This window comes from Tursiops truncatus, chromosome 1 (genome assembly GCF_011762595.2).
Source record: "Tursiops truncatus isolate mTurTru1 chromosome 1, mTurTru1.mat.Y, whole genome shotgun sequence".
NCBI lineage: Eukaryota > Metazoa > Chordata > Mammalia > Artiodactyla > Delphinidae > Tursiops > Tursiops truncatus.
The window spans coordinates 146,991,705-147,019,134 of NC_047034.1; the positions used below are offsets into that span (position 1 = coordinate 146,991,705).

At 43.3% G+C, this 27,430-nt stretch overlaps 2 protein-coding genes across 3 annotated transcripts in view; one reads left to right on the top strand and one right to left on the bottom strand.

The window, feature by feature from the left end:
• Positions 1-23,251, top strand: part of ZSWIM5 (zinc finger SWIM-type containing 5) — a 260,922-nt gene extending 237,671 nt beyond the window's left edge. Inside the window, exons 12-14 of the mRNA XM_019937905.3 lie at positions 18,354-18,517; positions 19,017-19,098; positions 19,833-23,251. Of these exons, the coding sequence (XP_019793464.1) occupies positions 18,354-18,517; positions 19,017-19,098; positions 19,833-20,695 (1,109 nt within the window). The 3' untranslated portion in view covers positions 20,696-23,251. The remainder of the gene's footprint in view (positions 1-18,353; positions 18,518-19,016; positions 19,099-19,832) is intronic.
• Positions 23,252-23,356: 105 nt separating this feature from the next.
• UROD (uroporphyrinogen decarboxylase) lies at positions 23,357-27,171 on the bottom strand. 2 transcript variants are annotated; one of them, XM_033867564.2, is made up of 10 exons: positions 27,015-27,170; positions 26,227-26,339; positions 26,027-26,106; positions 25,888-25,950; positions 25,470-25,667; positions 25,205-25,366; positions 24,348-24,485; positions 24,092-24,192; positions 23,944-24,010; positions 23,357-23,591 (listed from the first exon to the last, which is right to left on the bottom strand). In XM_033867564.2, the coding sequence occupies exons 1-10, from the start codon at positions 27,032-27,034 to the stop codon at positions 23,430-23,432; spliced, it is 1,104 nt and encodes a 367-aa protein (XP_033723455.1). In that variant the 5' UTR covers positions 27,035-27,170; the 3' UTR covers positions 23,357-23,429. The 2 variants fall into 2 exon arrangements, with proteins under 2 accessions (XP_033723455.1, XP_033723456.1); XM_033867565.2 differs by lacking the exon at positions 25,888-25,950 and having other exon boundaries at positions 27,015-27,171.
• Between the last annotated feature and the right edge of the window lie 259 nt (positions 27,172-27,430).

Below are 27,430 nucleotides of genomic sequence, written 5' to 3' on the forward strand. Positions count from 1 at the left end.
AAGGAAGGAGGGAAGGAAAAAAAGAAAGAAGACAAAGTAAAATAAAATAAAGTAAGATAAAATATATGAAGTTATTAAAATAAAAAAATAAGAGAAAAAAACAAAAAAATGGATGGATAGAACACAGAACAAATGGTGGAAGCAAAGCTATACAGACAAAATCTCACACAGAAGCATACACATACACACTCAGAAAAAGAGGAAAAGAGGAAAAAATCATAAATCTTGCTCTCAAAGTCCACCTCCTTAATTTGGGATGATTCATTGTCTATTCAGGTATTCCACAGATGCAGGGTACATCAAGTTGATTGTGGATGTTTAATCCACTGCTTCTGAGGCTGCTGGGAGAGATTTCCCTTTCTCTTCTTTGTTCTCACAGCTCCTAGGGGCTCAGCTTTGGATTTGGCCCCGCCTGTGCGTGTAGGTCCCCGGAGGGCATCTGTTCTTTGCTCAGACAGGACGGGGTTAAAGGAGCCGCTGATTCGAAGGCTCTGGCTCACTCAGGCGGGGGGGGGGGGGGGGGGGGGGGGGGGGGGTTGGGAGGGTCACGGAGTGTAGGGCGAGCCTGTGGCGGCAGAGGCCGGAGTGACGTTGCGCCAGCCTGAGGCGCGCCGTGCGTTCTCCCGGGGGAGTTGTCCCTGGATCCCGGGACCCTGGCAGTGGCGGGCTGCACAGGCTCCCCAGAAGGGGGGTGTGGATAGTGACCTGTGTTCGCACACAGGCTTCTTGGTGCGGCAGCAGCGGCCTTAGCGTCTCATGTCTGTCTCTGGGGTCCGCACTTTTAGCCGCGGCTCGCGCCCGTCTCTGGAGCTCCTTTAAGCAGCATTCTTAATCCCCTCTCCTTGCGCACCAGGAAATAAAGAGGGAAGAAAAAGTCTCTTGCCTCTTCGCAGGTCCAGACTTTTCCCCGGACTCCCTCCCGGCTAGCTGCGGTGCACTAACGCCCTGCAGGCTGTGTTCACGCCGCCAACCCCAGTCCTCTCCCAGCGCGCTCCGACTGAAGCCCGAGCCTCAGCTCCCAGCCCCGCCCGCCCCGGCGGGTGAGCAGACAAGCCTGTCGGGCTGGTGAGTGCCGGTCGGCACCGATCCTCTGTGCGGGAATCTCTGCGCTTTGCCCTCCGCACCCCTGTTGCTGTGCTCTCCTCCGCGGCTTCGAAGCTCCCCCCACTCCGCCACCCGCAGTCTCCGCCCACGAAGGGGCTTCCTAGTGTGTGGACACTTTTCCTCCTTCACAGCTCCCTCCCGCTGGTGCAGGACCTGTCCCTATCCTTTTGTCTCTGTTTATTCTTTTTTTTTTTGCCCTACCCAGGTACGTGGGGGGGTTTCTTGCCTTTTGGGAGGTCTGAGGTCATCTGTCAGCATTCAGTAGGTGTTCTGTAGGAGTTGTTCCACGTGTAGATGTATTTCTGGTGTATCTGTGAGAAGGAAGGTGATCTCCGCGTCTTACTCTTCCGCCATCTTCCCGGAAGTCCTCAACAACCCATTTTTTTAAATGGAAAAATATCTGAACAGACACTCCACCAAAGAAGATATTCTGCTGGGAAGTAAGCACATGCACATGCTCAATATCATTAGTCCTTAGGGAAATGCAAATTAAAACCACAATAAGAGAAAGGCTAAAATTTAAAAAACAAAAAGCAGCTGTAGTGAAGACTGTAGGAAAGACTGGCAAGGATGAAGAGCAACTGGAGCTCTTGTACATTGCAGGTAGAAACGTAAGTTGTACAACCACTTTGGTAAACCATTTGGCAGTTTCTTAAAAAGTTAAATAGACACCTATGCATATGATCCTTCCATTCCACTCATAGGTATTACCCAAAAGAAATGAAAGCATATATCCATACAAAGACTTGAACATGAACGTTCATAGTAGCTTTATTTTTAACCAAAAACTGGAAACAATCTAAATATCCATCAGCAGGTGAATGGATAAAAACTGTGATATAACCATACAGTAGAATACTACTCAGTAATGAAAAGGAACGAACTAGTAATACATACTACAACATGGATGAATCTCAAAATGATTATGCTGAGTGAAAGAAGCCAGACCAAAGGAAAAACAGTGCCTATTGTATTATTCCATTTGTGTAAAATTCTATAAATGCACACTATGGTGACAGAAAGATGATCAGCAGTTTCCTGAGAATGGGAGCTGGGACAGGTTAGGATGGAAGGGAAGAAGGCATTACCAAGGGTCCCAAGGAAACTTTGGGGCAATGGATATGTCATCAGTAATGGGTCAAGTCACAATCATATATTACCTAACAGGAAGGAATAAGAATTCAGTGTCACTTCTTTTATATTACACCGAAAATACAAACCTTCATCTAATCATGAGGAAACATTAGGCATACCCATATTGAAGGACATTCTACAAAATAACCAGTCCAATCTGCAAAGGTGTCAAGGTTATGAATGTCAAGGGAAGACTCAGGAATTTTTCCAAATTGTCAAAGACTGAAGAGACATGACAAACTAAACATAACACACGATCTTGTATAAAATCTTTATATGTGTTTATACAAGATCACGTGTTGCATTAAGTTTGTCATGTCTCCTTTGGTGGTAGTAATATGTCAATATACATTTCCTGATTTTGATAGTTATGTGGCAGGTATGTAGAAGAGTGTCCTTGTTTGCCAGAAATAGACTGCAGAGTCCAAGGAGTGATTGTGTATCAAATCAGTTACTTTCAAATGGTTCGGGGGCAAGAAAATTATGATGCTTGTAGTATTCTTGAAACTTCTCTTTGAGTTTTAAATTATTTCAAAATCAAAGAAAACATTTTGATAAAACATTGTGTTTGCAAAGGTGTAGAGTGGGAGTATAGATTGATAATCCTTTGTGGAGGGCAGTTTGGCATATCTATCAAAATTACAATGTACATGTCCTTTGACCCAGCAATTTCACTTCCAGGATTTTATCTTACAAATATATTTATACAAATGTGAAATGGTATTTGTACAAAGTTATTCACTCCAACATTGTTTGCAACTGCAAAATACTTGAAACATTCTAAATAGCCATCAATAGGAGACTGATTAAATATATTACTTTAGCTCCAAAAGCTCTTAACATGGAATTCCCAAACCTGAAAAACTTTGAAAATCCAAACTTTTTTCTAAGTTGACAGCAAAACCTGGCCTCAGCTGATATGAGGCATTAGTTGCTTCTCAGCACTGTTACCAGTCACAGACGTCTCCGCTGTTCACTAATATTGTTTGCCTTTTTCCTTTAGATGGTTGTTATTTTGTCAGTTTGAGTTTAATTGCCCTGTAAAAAGTGCCCAGAAAATTGAAGATACTCCTGTGGGTAAGAATAAGAAGCAAAGGAAGCATCTGTCATTAACAATAGCACAGAAAATAGAGTTAGTGCAAAGTTTGATCAGGTATGTCTATGAGACATCTTACTAAAGAATAAGGTATGGGAATTAACACCACATATGACTTGAAATAATAGAAGGACAAAGAGTTGAAGTTTTACAGGGACAACAATAACCAGAACTAATGAAGAATAGAAATTTTTCAGACGGCAAAAAATGAAGATATTGACACGACCATGATTGAATGGATTCAACAATGAAGCAATGTGACTATGCCACTGACTGGTTTGTTGTTCATGAAACAAGCTAGATTATGCCATGGAAGACTGAACCTTTATGGTGAGTATAGAATATCAGAAGATTGGCTGCATGGGACTTCACTGGCTGTCCAGTGGCTAAGACTCCGCATTCCCAATGCAGGGGGGCCAGGTTCGATCCCTGGTCAGGGAACTAGATCCCACATGCAGCAACTGAAGATCCCGCATGCTGCAGCAAAGATCCCTCATGCCGCAACTAAGACCCAGTGCAGCAAAATACGTAAATAATTTTTTTTTTTCTAAAAGAAAAGGATATTGGCTGCAGAAATTTCAGAAGTATCATGGTATAAAATATCTGGACAACTATGATAAAATAGCTTCTTTTCATGAAGAAGATGAAAATTATATTGACAGTTTGTTAAGGTAATTTTTAATGAAAACCTTAGTCTCAAATATGTATATACGGTGGATGAAACAGCTTTGTTCTGTTCTGTTTTCTTAAAAAAAAAATAATTAACAATGATTGATGAGCAAACAAGAGGTTTTAAGGACTCTAAGGACAGGTTGAAAGTTCTGGGATGTGCCAATGCAGCAGACAGGTAAAGCTAGAAAAAGCCAACATCCACAATGGTTCAAAGTCATTCAGGGAATTCCCTGGCAGTCCAGTGGTTAGGACTCCGTGCTTTCATTGCCATGGGCCCAGGTTCGATCCCTGGTCAGGGAACTAAGATCACACAAGCTGTGCGACAGAGCCAAAAAAAAAAAAATTGTTCACGCTTTATTTATTAGTATATAAACAAAAAAGCATGGGTAATCAAAGAGATAATTTCTACCTGGCTTAATAATCTGTACCAATGGCATGAGCTTATTGCACACAAGCTGGAATGGAAGAAAACTGTACTCATTCCTGGACCATGTTCCACACACATGCCTCATGAACTTCTTGTGACCAAGAAATTTTACTCCCAGGGAAGAGCAAATATAAATATTTATTTGTTTTCATACTAGATACTTGCAGCAGGTAACTCCCAAGTCTTTCTAAGAGAGTTATTTTAGAAGCTTGTTCAGGTATACCTTAATTATGCCATTTACACAGTTGCTGATACTTGATAAATATTTTGCAGAGACTTTGGCTTTTAAAGTGAAGTTGTATATGAAGATATTGAAGGGTTTTGTGTCACTAATGAGAAGATATATAGTGTCATTACTTAACACTAAAAGTTAATAGGCTAAAAGTCTAAAGTCACCAACCTTGCTATTCAAAGTGTGGTCAGCGGACAAGCAGCATAAACATGACTTGCGGGACTTCCCTGGTGGCGCAGTGGTTAAGAATCCGCCTGCCAATGCAGGGGACACGGGTTCGAGCCGTGGTCCGGGAAGATCCCACATGCCGCGGAGCAATGAAGCCTGTGTGCCACAAGTACTGAGCCTGCGCTCTAGAGCCCGCGAGCCACAACTGCTGAGCCCGTGTGCCACAGCTACTGAAGCCCATGCACCTAGAGCCTGTGCTCTGCAACAAGAGAAGCCCCTACAATGAGAAGCCCGCGCACTGCAACGAAGAGTAGCCCCCATTCGCCACAACTAGAGAAAGCCTGTGCACAGCAACGAAGACCAAACACAGCCTAAATAAATAAATAAATAAAACATGACTTGGAGGGGCTTCCCTTGTGGCACAATGGTTAGGAATCCACCTGCCAGTGCAGGGGACACGGGTTCAATCCCTGGTCCAGGGAGATAACCACACGCCTCAGAGCAACTAAGCCCACACGCTGCAACTACTGAAGCCCGTGCGTTCTAGCGCCCACATGCCACAACTCCTGAGCCCGCGTGCTGCAACTACTGAAACCCATGTGCCTAGAACCCACACTCCGCAACAAGAGAAGCCACTGCAATGAGAAGCCTGCGCACAGCAACAAAGAGTAGCCCCCGGTCGCTGCAACTAGAGAAAGCCCGTGTGCAGCAACAAAGACCCAATGCAGCCAAAAACAAAAACAAACATGACTTGGAAGCTTGTTAGAAATGCAAATTCCCAGACCCAACTAACTCTAGACCTACTGAATCAAAATCTCTGTGGGTATAGCCCAAGAATCTTATGCTTTAAAAAATTCTTCAGATGACTTTTATGCCAACTAAGGTTGTAGAAGCACTGAGTTAGAACAAGCTGACATCAAAAAAATACTGAATATTATAAGTTATATACCTGTTGTACATTCATTGCAAGATAGAAAAATTGCTAAAATAGTGTTAACCCAAATAAGCATGAGGCTAGTAATGATGACAATGATGATATGTAACACAGATGAAAAATAATCTCCATAGACAGTATGGGGGAAATGTATGAGCAGTTAATTGGCCTTGAATAACATGCATTTATCAGTGAAAAAGGGATTATTGCTGCTTACTTAATTGGAAGAGACTGCTTATATAGAAATCTATGTTAATGAGACACATTATCCTAGAAGTACACCTTTTTTAAGGCCATCTATTGTAGCTGCTTCATCATTAATCTCTATCCTGGCCCATCATTAAATATCCAACTCTAATCTTTGGTGACAATAATAGCAGTGCAGATGAAGCCTTTTGTCCAAGATCCTCAAGAAACCAGATGGAAGAAGTATTTACTGTATGCATATGTACAGATACTTAGCTTGGTTTGAGGTTTTATTGAATGTTTTCCTTAGAAATAAAAGAGTACCAAGTATTTATGGTCTGTATCACACTATTTCATTCATCAGTTTGTTACTGTATCAAAAAACTACAATACAAATTTTGCTATTTATCCTACCTAGTGTATATCCTACCTAGTGTATAGAATATTCATACTTTCACTGCACAAATAGTAATGTGTTTAATTATGGGATGCTGCCTCAGACGTCCTGTATTATATATAATATATGCACAAATTATCTGTATATAACTTTAAAAATAATGAATTCTAAATGCATTCCACACCCAGAGGTTTTGAATAAGCAGCTGTGGACCTATACGTACATAAATGGGATACTTTGCAGCCATTTAAAAGAACAAGAATCTCTTTATGTACTGATGTGGAATAATCTCTAAGATATACTGATATGTAGGGGAAAATGACATGTAAATCTGTATATACTATGCTACCATTTGTGGATTTTTTTTAAAGGAGAGGAAACAAAGTATTTCCTTGTTATGCATAGAATATCCTGGAAGGTAAAACAAAAACTATTGGTTGTATACCGAGTTAGAATTGGATGAATGTGGGTCAGAGGTAAGGGGGAGAAAGAATTTTTCATTATTTACCTTTTGTATCTTTTCAACATTGAACCATGTGAATATTTCCAAAATTTTAAATTATAAATGTAAAAAGAAACATCTCAAATTGAAATGCAAAAATTAAAAAAGAATGGGGGTGGGGGAAGCCAGAACAGAATATCTGAGAACTGTAAGACAATTTACAAAAGAGATATTTTGGGTTGGCCAAATAAGATGTTATGGAAAAACCTGAATGAACTTTTTGACCAACCCAATAACATATGCAGTATATTCTGTGATACCCGAAGGAGAAGAAAGAAAAGAGGAAAGGAAATATTTGAAGTAATAATAGCTGAGAATTTTCCAAAATTAGTGACAGAAACCAGAACACAGATCCAGGAAGATCAGAGAACACCAAGTAGGATGAATACCAAAAAGTTTTCTCCTAGCCATGTCCTATTCAAACTGCAGAAGATCAAAAACCAGGAGAAAATCTTGAAAGAAGACAGAGAACAAGACAACTTTACCTATAGAGAAACAAGGATAAGAATTATATCAACCTCACTTTATAAACCATGCAAGCAAGAGGGAGTGAAGTGAAATATTTAAAATGTTGCAAGAAAAAACCACCAACCTAGAATGCAGTATCCAGACAAATTAGCCTTCAAAAGTAAAGGAGAAATAAAGACTGTCTCAGACAAAGGCTGTAGACAATAAATTGCAAGAAATCCTTCATAGGGAAGAAAAATGATAGAGCTGAAACTCAAATCTTTGTGAAGAAAGGAAGAGTGTTAGAGAAGGAATAAATAAAGGTAAAATAATCCTTTGGGTTTTTAAAAAAATTCTTAATTGAACTAATAGATAACTGCTTGTTCAAAATAATAATAGCAATGTATTGGGTTACTATAGCTTAAAGATAAATGAAAGCAATGATGTTATAGACAGAGCGAAGAATTGGGAATACTATTATAAGGTACCTTATGAAGTGGTATAGTTATTTGAAAATGGACTTAGATTAGTTGTAAATGTACACTGCCACTCTAGGGCAAACACTAAAGTAATTTTTTGAAGAAATAGAATCGTGAGAAGAGAAAATTGAATTATGTAAAATGCTCAGTTTAAAAGAGAAGGCAGAAAAGAGGAAAGTTTTTTTTTAAAAAAAAAAAGAAAAACAAATGCAGTGAATAAAAAACAGTTACAAATATGGTAGATATTAATCCAAATATATCAGTAATCATTTTAAATGTCTTTTAAATGGTCTAAATACACCAATTAAAAGACAGATTGGAGAACTTACATAGTAAAAATTATTTCAATTTTCTTGATTTATTGTAAGTTTCTTTGTGGTAATAATCCCTCTCAGCATATTTTAATGACATATACCTAGTGACTAATCCACAAACACCAGTCTATAATAGAAACGATGGTTGACCTACTGCATTTACATGGCTCTCTGTAGGAATGCTTATGAAGTATTTATCACCATTGCCACTTGCTAGCAATTACTTGATTTTCCATGTCAGCATAATTTTAATAAATTTTGTATCCCAAAAGAGAATGATTGCTTCCTCCCCCAAGAATTTACAGTAGAATTTTTTGCCTTCTTGTTTATGGGGAAAAAAATAAAAGGAAATTTTGAGATTAAAAAAAAAAAAAAAGACTGGAAAAGAAAAAGTTAATTCCCTGGTGGTCTGGTGGTTAGGACTCCATGCTTCCACTGCAGGGGGCCCAGGTTTGATCCCTGGTTGGGGAACTAAGATCCTGCAAGCCACATGGTTCGGCCGGGCGGGAAAAAAAAAACAGACAGACTGACAGTGGATTTAAAAAAAAAAGAAAAGAAAAAAAAAGACCCAACTATATGTTGTCTACAAGAAACCCAGTTTAAATATAAAGACACAGATAGAGTGAAAGTAAAGGGAAGGAATCGATGACCTAAATATAAGAGCTAAAGTCATAAATTTCATAAGAGAAAACATAGGAGTAAATCTTCATGACCTTGGATATGGCAATAGAGTCTTAGATTATGATACCAAAAGCATGAGCAGCAAAAGAAAAGAATAAATTGGACCTCATCAAAGTTAAAAACTTTTGTTCAAGGGGCTTCCCTGGTGCCGCAGTGGTTGAGAATCTGCCTGCTAATGCAGGGGACACGGGTTCGAGCCCTGGTCTGGGAGGATCCCACATGCCGCAGAGCAGCTAGGCCCGTGAGCCCCAACTACTGAGCCTGTGCGTCTGGAGCCTGTGCTCCGCAACAGGAGAGGCCAGGATAGTGAGAGGCCCGCGCACCGCGATGAAGAGTGGCCCCTGCTTGCCACAGCTGGAGAAAGCCCTCGCACAGAAACAAAGACCCAACACAGCAAAAATTAATTAATTAATTAATTAAACCACATTAGAGAATGGCTGAAAACACTTTAAAAAAAAAAAAAACTTTTGTTCATCAAAGGACATTATCAAGAAAGTGAAAAGACAACTTAAAGGATGGAAGAAAATATTTATAAATTGTATATCCGATAAGGGCTTAACATACAGAATATGTAAAGAACTACAACTCAACAACAAAACGATAAACAACTGAATTTTAAAGTGGGCAAAAGACTTGAAGAGACAGTTCTCCAGAGAAGATACACAATGGCTTATAAGCACATGAAAAAAAACCTCAACATCATTAGTCATTAGGGAAATGCAAATCAAGACCACAATGAGATACCACTTCACACCCACTAGGATGGCGTTTTTTTGGCCACGCAGTGCGGCCTGTGGGATCTTAGTTCCCGAAGGACTGAACCCAGGTCCCCCTGCAGTGAAGCGTGGAGTCCTATGGTGAGGATGTGGAGAAATTGAAATCCTTTTACATTGCTGGTGGGAATGTAAAGTGATTCAGCTGCTGCAGAAAATAGTGTGATGATTCCTGAAATTTTTAAATACAATTAACATATCCAATAATTCCACTCCTAGGTGTATGCCCAAAAGAATTCAAAACAAGGACTCAAAACAGGTACTTTATATGCCAGTGTTCATTGCAGCATTATTCACAATAGCCAAAAGTTGGAAACAACCCAAGTGTCCATCAGCATATGAATGGATAAACAAAATATGGCATATACATACAATGGAATATTATTATTAAGTCATTAAAAAGAAATGTTCTGATAACATGCTACAACATGGGGTAACCTTGAAGACATTATACTAAGTGAAATAATTCAGACACAAAACAAATAATTATTGTATGATTCCACATATAGGTCTAGGATAGACAAATTAATAAAGATAGAGAGTAGAAGTTACCAGGGGCTAAAGGGAGAAACAATGGTGAGTTACTGCTTAATGAGTACAGAGTTACTGCTTAATGAGTACAGAGTTTCTGTTTAAGATGATAAAAATATTTTGGAAATAGATGGTGCTGGTATTTATACAATGAATGATATTTCACAATGGTGAATATGATTAACACCACTCAGTTGTATACTTTAAAATAGTTAAAATAGCAAGTTTTATTTTATATATATATATATATATATATATATATATTTTAACCACAGTTAATAGATAGGCAGTGTTAAAACAAGCAAATACACCCTAAGTACAAACACTGAACAGCACTGGGCTTCATTTATATCCTGTACCTTTAGGCAGATATTTCTAACTCTTCTGTGACTGAGTTTGTATGCTTTACCTTTCCATATATATTGAACTAAAAACAGAGGCCAGGGCTTAAACAAATAAACCACATATATGAGGTGTTGTCAGCACTCTGGCCCCCACTTTCCATACCTTGGAGACTCACTATCAAACCAACTGCACTGAAAGCAGGAAGAGTCTGGAAAAGATATTCTCTCAGGAAAGCATGCATACTAGTTGAGGCAGTTTGTTATTTTCATCTTAAAAACTATTTATTAACCACAGTCAGATCCCTTCAACAACAACTAAGTAAAGTATGGAGAAAGGTATACAATGTTAACACAAATCAAGAGAAAGCTGGAATGCCTATGTTAATCAAACAAAGCAGACTTCAGTACATGGGAAATTATTAGGGATAAAGAGGGGCACTACAGGGTTTCCCTGGTGGCACAGTGGTTAAGAATCCACCTGCCAATGCAGGGGACACGGGTTCGAGCCCTGGTCCGGGAAGATCCCACATGCCGTGGAGCAGCTAAGCCTGTTTGCCACAACTACTGAGCCTGAACTCTAGAGCCCGCGAGCCACAACTACTGAAGCCCGCGTGCCTAGAGTCCATGCTCCACAACAAGAGAAGCCACCGCAATGAGAAGCCCGCGCACCGCAACGAAGAGTTGCCCACACTCGCTGCAACTAGAGAAAGCCCATGCACAGCAACGAAGACCCAACGCAGCCAAAAATTAATTGATTAATTAATTAATTTTTAAAAAGAGGGGCATTACATAGTGATAAAGGGGTCAGTTCTCCAAGAAATCATAATAATCCTTAATGTATATGCATCTAACAACAAAGCATCAAAATATGTGAGGCAAAAAACTGATAGAGGGCTTCCCTGGTGGCGCAGTGGTTGGGAGTCCGCCTGTCGATGCGGGGGATACGGGTTCGTGCCCCGGTCGGGAAGATCCCACATGCCGTGGAGCGGCTGGGCCTGTGAGCCATGGCCGCTGAGCCTGCACATCCGGAGCCTGTGCTCCGCGACGGGAGAGGCCGCGGCAGTGAGACGCCCGCGTACCGAAAAAAAAAAAAAAACTGATAGAACTGCAAGGAGAAATGGACAAATCCACTGAGAATTCACAATACCTCTATCAGTAATTGGTAGATCAGGCAGGCAGAAAATCAGTAAGGTATACTTGAACTGAACAGCACCATCAATTAACTGGATCTAATTAACATTGGTAAAATACTTCCTCAAACAACAATAGAATACACATTCTTTTCAAGCTCACATGGAATGTTCACCAAGATAGACCACATTCTGGACCATAAAACACACCTCAATAAATTTAGAAGAATAGAAATCATACAAAGTATACTCTCAGGTCACAGTGGAATTAAACTAGAAATTAAGAACAGAAGGATAACTGAAAAAACTCCCCCAAAATATGGAGTTTAAACAACACACTTCTAAGTAACACATGGATCAAGATGATATCTTGAGAAATTTTTAAATATTTTGAACTAAATGAAAGTTAAAATGCAACTAATCAGAAATGTAGGATGCAGTGAAAGCAGTGCTTGGAGGGAAATTTTATAGCATTAAATACAAATGTTAGAAAAGGAATATTTGCAACCAATAATCTATTACCTCACACCTGTTAGAATGGCTATTATCAAAAAGATAAGAGATGTGGAGTGCACTGTTGGTGGGAATGTAAATTGGTATAGCCACTCTGGAAAACAGTATAGAGGTTTCTCAAAAAATTAAAAAATAGAAATACCATGTATGGTCCAGCAATCCCACATCTGGGCATATATCCAAAGGAAATGAAATCACTATCTCAAAGAGATATCTGCACTCCCATGTTAATTGCATTGCAGCATTATTCACAATAGCCAAGATTTGGAAACAATGTAAGTGTCTGTTGACAGTTGAATGGATAAAGAAAATGTAGTATATATACAGACATGTACATACACACACAATGGAATATTATTCAAACATAAAAAGGAAATCCAGTCATTTGCAACTTTGAGGGCATTATGCTAAGTGAAATAAGTCAGAGAAAGACAAATGTATGATCTCACATATGTGAGAATCTAAAAAAAGCTGAACTATAGAAACAGAGAGTAGATTGGTGGTTGACAGGGGGTAGGGGGTAGGAGAAATGGGGTGATGTTGGTCAAAGGATACAGACATCCAGTTATATGAATAAGTTCCGGGGATCTAATATGGTAACTATAGTTAACATGGTGACTATAGTTAAATGTATTGTATACTTGAAATTTGCTAAAAGAGTAGATCTTAAATGTTCTTGCCTCAATGAAGAAAAAGAAAAAGGTAACTGTAAGGTGATGAATATGTTAACTAACCTTATCGTGGTAATCATTTGCAATAAATATATCAAGTCACATTATACACCTTAAACTAAAACAATATTATATGTCAATTATGTCTCAATAAAGGTGAGGGGGAATAAAATAAAATAAGCTTCCACCTTAGAAAACTAGAGAAAGAAGAGCAAAGCTGGCAGAAAAAAAAAAAAAGATAATAAAAAAATTAGAGCAGAAGTCAATGAAACTGAAAATAGGAAAACATGAGAAAATCAAAGAAAGCGAAAGCTAGTTCTTTCTAAAGATCAATAAAACTGATAAACCTCTAGCCAGGCTAGCCAAAAAACAAAAACAAACAAATAAAAAAAGATGACATAAATTACTAATATCTTAAATGAAAAGAGGGGCCATCATTATTGATCCATGGATGTTAAAAGGATAATGAAGGAATATTATGAAAAACAGTATTCTCTAAAATTTGATATCTTAGATGATAAAACGGACCAATTCCTTGAAAAACACAATCTACCAAAACTCACACATGGAGAAATAAATAATAAATCAATCAATCTAGGCCTACATCTGTTAAAGAAATTGAATCAGTAATCTTCCAAACAGAAAGCACTTGGCCCAGATGATTTCACTGGTGAGTTCTATCAAATACTTGAAAAAAATGATACCAACTCTCTGCAGTCTCTTCCAGAAAATAGAAGCAGAGAGAACACTTCCTAACTCATCCTACGAGGCCAGCATTACCTCATACCAAAACCAGATAAAGACAGTACAAAAAAGGAGAACTACATACCAATATCACTCATGGACATAAATGCAAAAAATCCTCAACAAAATATTAGCAAACTGAATCCAACAAAGTGTGAAAAGAATTATACACCATGACCAAGTGGGATTTATTCCAGGAATGCAAGGCTGATTCAGCACTTGAAAATCAATTAATGTAATCCATTACATCCACAGGCTAAAGAAGAAAGATCATATGATTATACTAATAGACACAGGAAAAAAACATTAACAAAGGCCAACACCTATTCATAATTTAAAAAAAAAAACAAAACAAAACCTCTCAGCAAATTAGGAATAGAAGAGAACTTATTCAACTTTATAAAGAACATCTAGAAAGAACCTCCAGCTACCATCATACTTAATGGAGAGAACATAGATGCCTTCCCCTGAAGATCAGAAATAGGACAAGAATATCACCTCTCACCACTCCCATTCAACATTATACGGGAAGTCCTAGCTAATGAAATAAGACAAGAAAGGAAAGAAAAGGTATATAGGTTGGAAAGGAAGAAATAAAACTGTCTTTGTTTGCAGATGACTTGATTGTCTATGTTAAATCCCAAAGAATCAAGAACAAACTGGAACTAATGACTGATTATGGTAAGGTTGCAGGATACAAGGGTAATATACAAAAGTCAATTGCTTTCCTATATACCAGCAATGAACAGTTGGAATTTTAAGTTAAAAACCACAATACCATTTACATTAGGACCCCTCAAAAAAGTACTAAGAAAAATCTAACAGAATATGTACAAGATCTATATGAGGAAAACGATAAAACTTTGAGGAAAGAAATCAAAGAAGATCTAAATGAATAGATATTCCATGTCCATAAATAGGAAGACTCGATACTGTTATTATGTCAGTGCTTCCTAACTTGATCTATAAATTCAGTAGTACAGTCTCAACCAAAATCCTAGCATTTTATTTTGTGGATATCGATAAACTCTCTTTATATGGGAAAGCAAAAGACCTAGAATAGCCAATACAATATTGAAGAACAAAGTTGGAGAACTAACACCATCTGACTTCAAGACAATATAAAGCTACAGTAATCAAATAGTGTGGTATTGGCAAAAGAATAGACAAATAGTTCAATGGAACAGAATATAGAGCTCAGAAATAGACCCACACAAATATAGTCAACTGATCTTTGACAGAGGAGAAAAGGACAGTCTTTTCAACAAATGGTACTGGAAGAACTGTACATCCACATCTAAAAAAATGAATATAGACACTGACCTTACACCTTTCACAAAAATTAATTCAAAATGTATCAGACATAAAGGTAAAACACAAAATTATAAAACTTCTAGAAGATAACACAGGAGAAAATCTAGGTGACCTTGGGTTTGGCAATAACTTTTTTTTTGGCCACACCGTGCAGCTTGTGGGATCTTAGTTCCAGGACCAGGGATCGAACCTGGGCCCCCCGCATTGGAAGCGTGGAGTCCTAACCACTGGACCGCCAGGGAATTCCCAGCAATAACTTTTTAGATACAACACCAAAATTACAATCCATGAAAGAAAACACTGATAAGTAGGACGTCATTAAAGTTTAAAACTTATGTGAAAAACACTGAAAAGACAAGCCACAGACTGGGAGAAAATATCTGCAAAACAATATATGATAAAGGACTTGTATCCCAAATACACAAATAACTCTTAAAACTCAACAATAAGGAAAACAAACAACTGAATTTTAAAATGCACTAAAGACCTGAACTGATGCCTTACCAAACAAGATATATAGATGGCAAACAAGCATATAAAAAGATATTCAGCATGATATGTCATTTGGGGAATGCAAATTAAAACAAAAGCTAGAAACCACTACATACCTATTAGAATGGCTAAAATCCAAAACACTGACAACACCAAACACTAGTGAGGATGTGGAGCAGCAGGGACTCATTCATTCCTGGTGTGAATGCAAAAGGTCCAGCCACTTTGGAACACAGTTTGGCAGTTTTTTTACAAAGCTGCACATAGTCTAACTATATGATTCAGCAGTCATGTTCCTAAGTATTTACCCAAATGAGTTGGAAACTTATGTCCACACAAAAACCAGCACACAAATGTTTATAGCACCTTTATTTGTAATTGCCAAGAACTGGAAGCAACCAAGATGCCCTGCAGTAGGTGAATGGATAAACAAACTGAGATAGATCCATACAATGGGATATCATTTACCAATAAAAAGAAATCAGCTACCCTTCAATAAATGGTGCTGGGAAAACTGGAGAGCTACATGTAAAAGAATGAAATTAGAACATTCTCTAACCCTATATACAAAAATAAACTCAAAATGAATCAAAGACCTAAATGTAAGACCAGAAACCATAAAACTCCTTGAAGAAAACACTCTGACATAAATCGTAGCAATGTTTTTTGGATCTGTATCCTAAAGCAAAGGAAATAAAAGCAAAAATAAACAAATGGGACCTAATTAAACAACGCTTTTTGCACAGCAAAAGAAACCATCAACAAAATGAAAAGACTACCTACTGAATGGGAGAAAATATTTGCAAATAATATGACCAAGAAGGGGTTAAATCCAAAATATATAAACAGCTCGTATAACCTAACATCAAAAAAACAAAATAACCTGATTAAAAGATGGGCAGAAGACCTGAACAGACATTTTTCCAAATGTCTATTTGGAATGCTCAACAGGCACTAAAAAGATGCTCAATATCATTAATCATCAGAGAAATGCAAATTAAAACCACAATGAGATAATCACCTCATAGCTGTCAGAATGGCTGTCCTCAAAAAGAACACAAATAACAAAGGTTGGCGAGGATGTGGAAAAAAGGGAACCCTCATACACTGTTGGTGGAAATGTAAATTGGTGCAGCCACTGTGGAATATGATATGGAGAGTTCTCAGAAAACTAAAAATAGAAATACGACATGACCCAGCAATTCCACTCCTGGGTATATATCCAAAAAATATTAAAACACTAATTCAAAAAGATACATGTACCCCAGTGTTCATAGCAGCGTCATTTACAATAGCCAAGAAATGGAAGCAACCTAAGTGTCCATCAACAGGTGAATGGATAAAGAAGAGGTGGTACACCACCTAGAGGGGTGGGATAGGGAGGGTGGGAGGGAGACCCAAGAGGGAGGGGATATGGGGATATATGTATATGTATAGCTGATTCACTTTGTTATACAGCTGAAACTAACACAGTGTAAAGCAATTATACTCCAATAAAGATGTTAAAAAAAAAAAAGGAAGAGATGGTATAGATAGATATACAATGGAATACTGCTCAGCCATAAAAAAGAACAAAATTTTGCTATTTGCAACAACATGGATGACTTGGAGGGTGTTCTACTAAGTAAATTAAGTCAGACAGAGAAAGACAAATATTGTATGATAGCACTTTTATGTGAAATCTAAAAAAATACAACAAACTAGTGAATATAACAGAAAAGAAACAGACTCACAGATATAGAGACCAAACTTGTGGGGAATTCCCTGGTGGTCCAGTGGTTAGGCCTCCGTGCTCTCACTGACAAGGGCCCGGGTTCAGTCCCTGGTCAGGGAACTAAGATCCCACGAGCCGCGTGGTGCGGCCAAAAAAAAAAACAAAGTCTATTAAATGTTTTAATTGTTTTTAAAGATGATAGAAGAAAAAAAGGTAATCTCTCAATCCTGACACCCAAAGATAACTACTACTACTAAGACGGTTTTATAATAAATATTCCCAGGTATTTCCTGTTCATATATGTGTGCACACACATGCTGTACACAAACAGACTGCTACTTATCTCTTTTATATAAAAGTAGAATCATAGGGCTTCCCTGGTGGCGCAGTGGTTGAGAGTCCACCTGCCGATGCAGGGGACGTGGGTTCATGCCCTGGTCCGGGAAGATCCCACATGCCGTGGAGCGGCTGGGCCCGTGAACCATGGCCACTGAGCCTGCGCGTCCAGAGCCTGTGCTCTGCAACGGGAGAGGCCACAACAGTGAGAGGCCAGCGTACCGCAAAAAAAAAAAAAAAAAGTAGAATCATAGAATATTAACTATACACAAATTTTTTATAATTCCCCCAACAACCTTAAAAGGTTATTTTTTCCATTACTTCCATGAAGTAACCGATCTGGTAAACGGCTGAACTAGGTTCACTTCCCAATGTATTTTACTCCAAAGTCTGTATACTCTTACCACTGCACCTCTTGGTAAAACATAAGACCTACTTTTTGTTCTATCTTTACTTCACATTTTACCCCCTCAGAAGATACACCAATCTTTCATATACCCTACTGCCATTATACAGTGACCTTCACGTCATATGGTACACATGGCATTCCTGCAATGTATTCCTTAACTCTGTGCACTCATACTTGCCTACTGGATAGGAAGTGGTGGCCCAGCTCCTTTTTGCTCCAGGGAGCTGTACTGAGGAACAAACTATGGCACTGGCATACTTTTTTGGCAATAATATGGCTTCCTTCTCCTGTATAAGTAGCTCTCAAAATTCAGATGTTCTAGAAAATGACTTCTGGGACCTAAAGATCCTGAGGGAAAAGAGGGTGAGGGGTAGAGGCAGATGAAAAGGTGGAGAGAGGTGAATTCATGTGGGTGCCTGGGGAAGGAAGGAGCCTCCAGTGGGTTCAGTGGAGACAGAGCTTGACCACCCAGAAGAGATGGTGGCCTTCAGAAGCACTCAGTGCATTAATAGCCGTCAGTTCAACCAGTACCTGTTGTTCCCTGTTCTTCCCTGTTCAGGGAAGCTTTAAAGAAGACCTTGTCCCTGCCCCTTCTCTCGGCACCTGTAGGAGACACTCTGAGGCTCCGCACAATCCTGGAAGCAATACAGAAGCACATCCATTCTTCCTCCCTCATCTTCAAACTGGCCCAAGATGCATTCAAGATTGCAACACCCACAGACAGTAGTACAGACAGCACCCTGCTCAACGTGGCCCTGGAGCTGGGGTTACAGGTATGGAGGACAAGCGGGCCATCCCCACTTTAGACTTCTGGCCTAGTGACAACTGGTAGAAGATAAGATCCCACGGGGACTGGAGTGGGCATGGGCCAGGACTGGTTCTTTCTCTGTCCCCAGGACACAGCTTCTAGGCTAGACACAAGGTAAGGACTGAACATTGGCCTCTGTTTTGAAGTTACGGCCAGTTAAGCAGTGTAGCCTTAGGCTCCACAGGGTCCCCATCTTCTCCGTACCCCACCCCCATTCCTCCAAGTCAAGCAAGGTGTGGTAATAAGGGCTTTATTCATTACAGGTCATCAGAGGAGTGTTCTATCTGATTGGTAGCAGGGGTGGGGCAGAAATTAAACAAACCCATCTGTAGTTATCAGGGGAAAGATGGCTGTTTAAGGCACCAATAAATACTTGTTGCATAAATGAATGGCAAGGGGGAGTGGGGAGGGGGAGGTTATAACAATTATGCTTAGCCAACTGGGAAGGCTGCTTTTTTGCCCAGGTGATGAGGATGACCTTATCAACCCTTAACTGGAGGCGCCGGGAGATGGTGCGGTGGTTGGTGACATGTGCTACAGAAGTGGGTGAGTCTCCCAGCTCCCTGTACCCCCAGGGGAAAGGATTCCTAGGCCCTACTCTTGGGACAGGACGACGAATTTAGAGCTCTCATATTCCTATTACTGATGGCTAGGAAAGGATGAGGCTGCTGGTAGGAGAAGATGGCCTCTGTTCAGCCTGACCAAACTCTGCCCTCACTGCTTGGACCATACCCTGCTGTCAGCAGCACTTTGACCCTCTCATCAGAGACATTCTGAGAGAGTGAATTTTCAGCCACAAGTACTCAAGTGTAGCCTTGGGAGGTAGTTGGCCCAGTGGTTTGGTCCCAGTCCCTGTCCATGATTCTGAGAAACCCCAAACAACTTGGAGGCTCGGGACCCCATCTAGAGCCCAAAGCCCCAGCACAAGACTCTACCCTGAGAGGCCCCACTTCAGCTAGAACCCCCAGGCAGATCTGCGACTCCTGCCTTGGGGCAGGCAAACCACAGGCTCTGTTGCTCCATCCTTGTGAGGGGCTTAGAGCACCTGCAGAAACCTTCAACACTCTCACCTGGGGAAGGAAGGGATGGGAAGAGACCCCAAACAGGGTCTGGGCGTCTGGGTTGTTCCCCCTGCCTTGGCTGCCTCAGATCATCTCGAGGCTGCTGAGAAGGAGGGAGAACTCGTCTCTGCAGGCCAAGTTCTGACCCCGAACGGTAGTCTGGGCAGACCTGGATCAGGTCCCGGATGGCCACGGCTGAGCTCAGGCTCTCCCTGACAGGTGTGCAGGCCCTGGTGAGCATCCTGCAGAGCTGGTACACACTCTTCACCCCCACCGAGGCGACCAGCATTGTGGCTGCCACAGCCGTATCCCACACCACTATCCTGCGCCTCAGTCTTGACTATCCACAGCGGGAGGAGCTGGCTAGCTGTGCTCGCACGCTGGCCCTGCAGTGTGCTATGAAGGATCCACAGAGCTGCGCCCTGTCGGCCCTTACGCTCTGTGAGAAGGACCACATCGCCTTTGAAGCAGCCTACCAGATTGCCATTGATGCTGCTGCTGGCGGCATGACTCACTCACAGCTGTTCACCATCGCCCGCTACATGGAGCTCCGTGGCTACCCGCTACGTGCCTTCAAGCTGGCCTCACTGGCCATGAGCCATCTCAACCTGGCCTACAACCAGGACACCCACCCGGCCATCAATGATGTGCTCTGGGCGTGCGCCCTCAGCCACTCCCTGGGCAAGAATGAGCTGGCGGCCCTGATTCCCCTGGTGGTGAAGAGTGTGCACTGTGCCACAGTGCTTTCAGACATCCTACGGCGCTGCACGGTCACTGCACCTGGCCTGGCCGGCATCCCAGGCCGCCGCAGCTCGGGAAAGCTTATGTCCACCGACAAAGCTCCCCTGCGCCAGCTGCTGGATGCCACCATCAATGCCTATATCAACACCACACACTCGCGCCTGACACACATCAGCCCTCGCCACTACGGAGAGTTCATTGAGTTTCTGAGCAAGGCCCGGGAGACCTTCCTGCTGCCGCAGGATGGCCACCTGCAGTTTGCCCAGTTCATCGACAACCTGAAACAAATCTACAAAGGCAAGAAGAAGCTGATGCTGCTGGTGCGAGAGCGCTTTGGCTGAGAGAGCAGATAGCTCGCTGCTGGGGCATCCTGCACTCCCAGGTATCATCTGGTCAGGCCAAGGACACAAACATTTGTCCACCCTGAGAGGACTCTGAGCACCTGTGGCTGAAGCCAGAGGACCACAGGGCTAAGCATGGGGAGAGTCCAGCTCTAGCCAACATGCCTTGTCAAGGTTCTCACAACAGCCCACTGTTCCTGGAGGAGCTGGGCCCTGCAGACCGATCAGAAACCCCACACATGCCACCTCACGCCCCGCTATCCTGCGTGTCCTGGGCATTGGCCCTCTCTCCTTGGCAAACACAGAACACTGTTCCGTCTCAGGGATTGCTTAACCAGAGAAACAGAAGCATTTATGGTACTGTAAATACTATAGTATATGTGTTGCCAGTTACATTGTAAAATTGTAACTATTTATAATTCTGGTTCTAATCTGATGGGTAGCTGTGGGTGGGAAGATAGGCTTGTTTTCTGAGGAGATTCACAACCGTTTCTCAGGTTTCCCTTGCAGAGGATATGCTATTGGCAGTGGAAGAGTGGGGGTGGCAGAGAGAAAAATGGCCATTAGAGTAAACCCCAAGTCTAGTCTATGCAGAAACCCCGGCCTGCAGATGGGCATTGACAGCCCGGTGATGGGTGAGGGGCAGGGCCCGGTCTTGACTTAGACTTTCACCTCACGAAGCCATGGGGACACAGAAGCTCTTGCTCCTGCCTCACACAGCCTCTCTCTCTGGGAGCCTGCCGAGCTCCTGAGAAACAAGGGCAGGGAGAAGGTGAAGGTCTGGGAGGCCACTGGGCTTATAATGTTCATCTTCTCTGGTCACCTTTGTGTTAGACAGCATCTGGTTTCATCTCTAATTACACTTGTATGTGTGTGGATCTGGATGGCTACGTACGTGCATCTGTGCGCATAGATATATCTGTGCATGCCTGCATGTGCACATGTATATTTATGTGTATCTGTGTCAGGTCTGTGTCTGTGTAGAGACATGTCTGTGTACTGGATGGTGGGTTTCTGTGTGAGGGTATACACATTTGTGAACATATAAAAATACATATCTGTGTGTGTGTTGATGTTTGTCAATGCATGTGTAGTGTTTGTGTATCTGGGCACACGTAAGTGCATGTGTATAAACATGTCCGTGTCTGTGTGTAACTGTGTATATTTCCACATGTAGGTTTGTCTGTGAATTCATGTTTGAGGATCTGCCTGAATGTGTCCCTTCTCTTTTTGCCAGATCTCTCATCCCCATTTCTCTTATTCTCTCACCAGCTAAACATGTTCCTCATCTCTGGGCCTCCTTTATTCACCATTGTCTCACCAAACAAGCTTCTAAGCACTAGTCTCCCTCTGCCCTGAGTGGCTCCTTCAGTGCCACATTTCTCTTCTTACCCTGTACTTGCTTTCTTCCCCTGCCTTTCTACCTCAAGCTTCCTCTGCCTGCTTCTGTCACAGTCCCATTGGTCATTGGTTTGGAGGCTGCGGCTGGAATGCATTTCGCCTTTTCCTTTCTGACTAGTTTCTAGCTCTAGTGGGCAACCCCTGTCTTAGCCCTGGCTGACCTCCACAGCGTATCATGTTCCTGCTACCTTCCTGACCCCTCTGCTCAGCCTGGAAGTGTAATAGGAGGTAGCACAGGCATTCGGAAGAGTCATTTAGATACCAGTGTCTTGGTGGTTACTGTTCCATGTTTTAGTTCCCCAGTAGGGGGTGGGGTGTGACAGGGAAGGGGTGGTATAGTTAGAGTGTGAACCAAGGACCTCTTTGTCTGCTTTACTTTCCTGTCTTTGACAAACTGTTTGTGTCACTTTTTTTTTTTCTCCACACTAACCAGTAAGTTGCATTTGCTGTTTGTGGCTACCAAAGTCTCACCGTCCAGCTACGGGCCCAACAACCTCTCAGCCCAATAGGTTGGTTTAAAAAAAAAAAAAAGACAACGCCACTCCCATTTCTGTATCACAATTGCCGTTTTTTAGCAAGTGTGTGAACTCACAGTGCTTTTCTATGAATAAATCCTGGATCACAGAAAAGATCATTTTTCTAAAATCAGAAATTGTGTTCTTTCAATAAATGGGGCCCTTCTTCTCTTCTCCATCACCTGGCTGGGACAGGGAGCTGGTTAGGCTATATAGCACAGTGGGTTCCTAATGGTCTAAGATGTGGAATGACAAATGAAGAATTTCCTACTGCACCACACCCCTCTCCAGAGCTCACAGGCCTGTCAGAGCCTGATCCCAGGAAGTAGGTACCACCACGAAAAGCGGAAAGAGCAAGATACTGAGAAAATTAGAGGGTATGCACAGAAAAGAATGCAGGGCAACTGGCCCTGTGTCCCACTCTGGTCTATACACCCTTCCCTCCCCAGACGCAAAGCCCTGTCAGTTTGGCCTCATATGCTATAGGGACCCCATTTCCCTGCAAATGTCACAGCTCTATCTCCTAGGAAGATCTGCACAGACCCATGTAGCTCTGGGGCTTGGAGATCTGAGAGCAAAATGGTGGTAAAGGTCCTGACGTTAAGTCCTACATACATATTCACTGATACCCGAGGTCCCATGACTTGTGGGAGAGGATGCAGAAAGAGGCCCAGGGAAGGAAGAGGCTAAGAAGTAACTGAGGATAAAAGCACAGATCTTTCACAAACAAAACCACACGCAAGACTCCAGCTCTGGAACTTTTATTCTCCTGGAAGCAATCATCTGTGTTAGTGGTACTTCAGATAAAAGGATTACGCTCAGTTCTGTCGAAGCAGGCGTGAGTGTTTGTGCACGGCATCCACAAAGGCTCCCACATGTTCTGGGTCCATGTCAGGGTAAAGTCCGTGGCCCAGGTTGGCAATGTAGCGCCGCGGCCCAAAGTCATTCAGCATCTGCTGCACCAACTGCCCAATCTCTTCCTGGGGGGACCAACAGGGCACTGGCTACAGGGGGGGCCAGCACACCTCTGTCCTCCCTATACATAACAGTGACACACATACATGTAGGCATGCTTCTACTCAGTGTTACTCATACAGTCATTCAAAAAACTTTATCGGGTGCCTAGTATGGGCCAGGCGCTAAGAAAACACAAATGAACAAAATCAATGAGAAGGAACTCCTGCCTTCCTAGAGTTCACATGGTATGAGTGGAGTAGAGGGGAGGGATAAACAGATAATAGAAGCACACACATAGTAATAAACACCACCATATCCAGAACCATGGGAGTGCACAGAAACACACACAGACACACACAGGGACCTGGCTGTTACCTCAGATGCATACAAGGCACAGGGGTCCAGGTTGCCCTGCAGGGTCACCGTCTTTCCCACGCAGTCCCTGGAAGTAGAGTCAGTGCCCTGTTCTGGTGACTGCACATATGGCAGTTGCATCCCCTCCACCGCACCTTCCATCACTCACCGGGCTTTCTCTGGGGCCACTGTCCAGTCAAGCCCAACCACCTCGTAGCCAGCCTGGGCCAGCTCCTCCAGGGCAAAATGTCCGTCCTTAGCAAAGATGATCTGGGGGAAAGGGCAAATCTCAGGCTGAGGGCTTTGCTATGCCTCCTAATGTAGCTCAGCTGTGCTTTTGCCCTCCAGTGGTCACTTCGGTCCATGCAGGACTTAACCTGATAGTTCCACAGGCCCACCTTCACTCATCTGATCCCCATCCTTACCATGGGCACTGGTGCCAGGCCTGCCTCCTGCAGCCCGGCTTTCACTCGCTTGGCCACATCACGGATGTAAGGCAGTGCAAACTTACTGAAGAGTTGTGGGCCAAGATGCCCTGCATGGGACTCAAAGAGCTGCAATGCCTACAGTTAGAAAAGAAATGCATAACACACAAAGAGGAAGTATCTCGGGCCCCACATACAGAATGTGCCTCAGTTTTCCTTCAGTTTTCCCCAAGTGACTTCAACCCCTGAGACTACCTAAGCCTATAAGCCCAGTTCCAGTCAAAAAGGAACTGCCTTCTCCAGATCCCAGTGCTAGGTTTGGTCTTTGAATACACAGAGCATTAAGCCCCCCTGCCAGTGTCTGGGCTTAGCTGCTCCAGCCAGATCATTTCATGCCAAGCTTCTTTTGTGCCTGGTATTGAGACACCTACCCTCACAGGTATAAGGAACTGTATTGTTTCTGGTCCTGAAAGACTAAACCCCAGGGCTTCCCTGGTGGTGCAGTGGTTAAGAATCCGCCTGCCAATACAGGAAACACAGGTTCGAGCCCTGGTCTGGGAAGATCCCACATGCCGCGGAGCAACTAAGCCCGTGCACCACAACTACTGAGCCTGTGCTCTAGAGCCCGCGAGCTGCAACTACTGAGCCTGCGTGCCACAACTACTGAAGCCCACGTGCCTAGAGCCCGTGCTCTGCAACAAAAGAAGCCACCACAATGAGAAGGCCAGGCACCGCAACAAAGAGTAGCCCCCACTCGCCACAACTAGAGAAAGCCGCGCGCAGCAACGAAAACCCAACGCAGCCAAAAATAAATAAAGACAAAACCCCAGCCTATTTGTCTCTCCCTCAGGACTTACCTGGGCACCAGCAGCCACTTGTCCCACCAGATATGGGACGAGAGCATCAGTGAGGATGCGAAGCAGCTGGTGACTGGCCTGCGGTCTCTGGTAAAGCCAGCGTTTGGCCTGAGCCATGGTGCTTGAGCCGCCACCCTCAACCATATATGTCATGAGAGTCCACTGCAAAAGGCAGAAGCCAGATAGACACTTCCTTCCCTTGTCTGCACCCATACCTGCCAGAGTAATTTCTCCAAGCCCAAGTCCCTGTCCTGTTCCATATTACCGGGGCACCAGCAAAGCCAATCAGTGGCACACGCCCAGCCAGACGTTGTCGAGTGAGAGTGATGGCCTGGAACACATAGCCCAGCTCAGAGGCCACTGTTGTTGGATCCCGGAGGCGCTGTAAATCCCGCTCTTCTCTTAATGGCTCTGGGAAGCTGGGCCCTTTGCCAGGCACCATGGTCACCTCCATGCCCAGTGCCTGGTGGGGGAGAAAATGTCTAGGTTCCCAAACTGTAACTCCAGGAGGAGGAGATCTGTTCAACCCATGCCAAGAAGGAGGAAAAGGAGAATAAAACTCAGCCAAACTCCGTCTCTTCCAGCCTGTTTTCCCCTCTGTCCCATAAGGATAAGTGCTTATCTTGAGCCTTGACTGTCTTTTCCCTTTGTTACCCATTCAAGAATCAGATTTGAGCAGGTACCTGGGGTACAACAAGGATGTCGGAGAAGATGATGGCAGCATCCAAAGGGAAGCGACGCAGTGGCTATAGGGAACAGAAGACAGATTGCTAGGTGGCGAGCTGACAGCATAAATCTCTCCCTCTTTTGTGGACCCCTCACCTGCAGAGTAAGTTCACAGCAGGTCTCTGGGGAGCGACAGGTGCTGAAAAAGTCCTGGGCAGCCCGAGTTTCCCTAAACTCTGCAGACAAAAAAGGGAAAGCAGGGCTCAGCCTTGAGGAACCTCCAGAGCCCTCCTCTGCCCCTCAAAAACTTTTCACCCTCCAGAGTTTTACCTAGACTCCGAGGCCCTGACCCTGACCTGGTAAGTAGCGGCCTGCCTGCCGCATGCACCAAACAGGAGTGTAGTCTGTTTCTTCTCCCCAGGCTGCTCGCAGGAAGGTGTCATTCTTCAGCTCCGGAAAACCCTGAGGTCTGGAGATCAGGAGCGGGTAGGGTAGGTGTCAGTAAACCAGGCTGGGGGTTGGGCAGGGCTCGGGTTCTAAAGGCGGATACAGTCCAGCACAGCTATCTATCTTCTCCAGGCCAGCTACCAAGCTGTGACTCCCCGCCGATTCCACCTCCCCTCTATCAGGTGGTGTACAGGACTAGAAGGGCCGGTGCCGGGGCCTCTACCCTACACATAGTCGCAGCTTCCCCAGGCTCAAAGCCACTGGAGGGACTGGGAGAGAGTGTGTGTGCGGGGGGGTGGGGGGCGGGGGAAACGAAAGTCCAGTTAGGAGAGTTTGGGGGGTCTTTGGACCAAAAAATCTCAGGAACAAGGGTACCAGTGGGCTGGTTTGGGGGCTGGAAGATCTCCAGGCTGGGGGATGGTCATGGGGGGATCAGAGATGACAGTCCGAAAAAGGGATCTTAGTTGAGGATTAGGAAGTCCAGAGGGCATCTCCTAAATAAAGGTCTGGGGTACGCAGTCCAGCTAGGCGGTCCCTGGGATGAACATCTCAGGAATCCATGGTTGGAGGATTTGGGATTCCAGAGACTTGGGTTCTCCGGGGCTGGGGAAGAGGGGTATAGGGACAGATTCCTGAGCTCAAAGACTCAGGTCAGAAGCCCGTATGGCCACACTGCGTGGTGGCAGAGAGAACTCACCCACACTCGTTCGCCTCCATGATAAGTTGTCAGTAAACGCGAGCACAGCCCCAGCTGTAGCCTAATTCTGAGCCTGCCCCCTGCCCAGGCTCCGCCCCTTCCTGGAATGAGCCAAGGCTGTCGCCATGTTGAAAGTCACATGATCAGACTCCAGAAACGGCTCCCGGGCTGCCCCGGCTGCTGCCCGTAGGACCCCCAGGTCTCTTCACCGTAAAGTCCTCTGTAGCGACGCAACAACAAACACCTCCCTCCCCCTCCCCCCACAAAAGAACTTCGCTGTAACTATACTTCACGTGGGTGAGAAATTTGCTCTCCTCTGACGGCCTGGGAAACGCGGAAGACTCGTCCCAGGTCTCACTTTCACTCCCACTCTTCACGATTTTAACAATTTTATGCCTGGCCCAACCAGGCATATG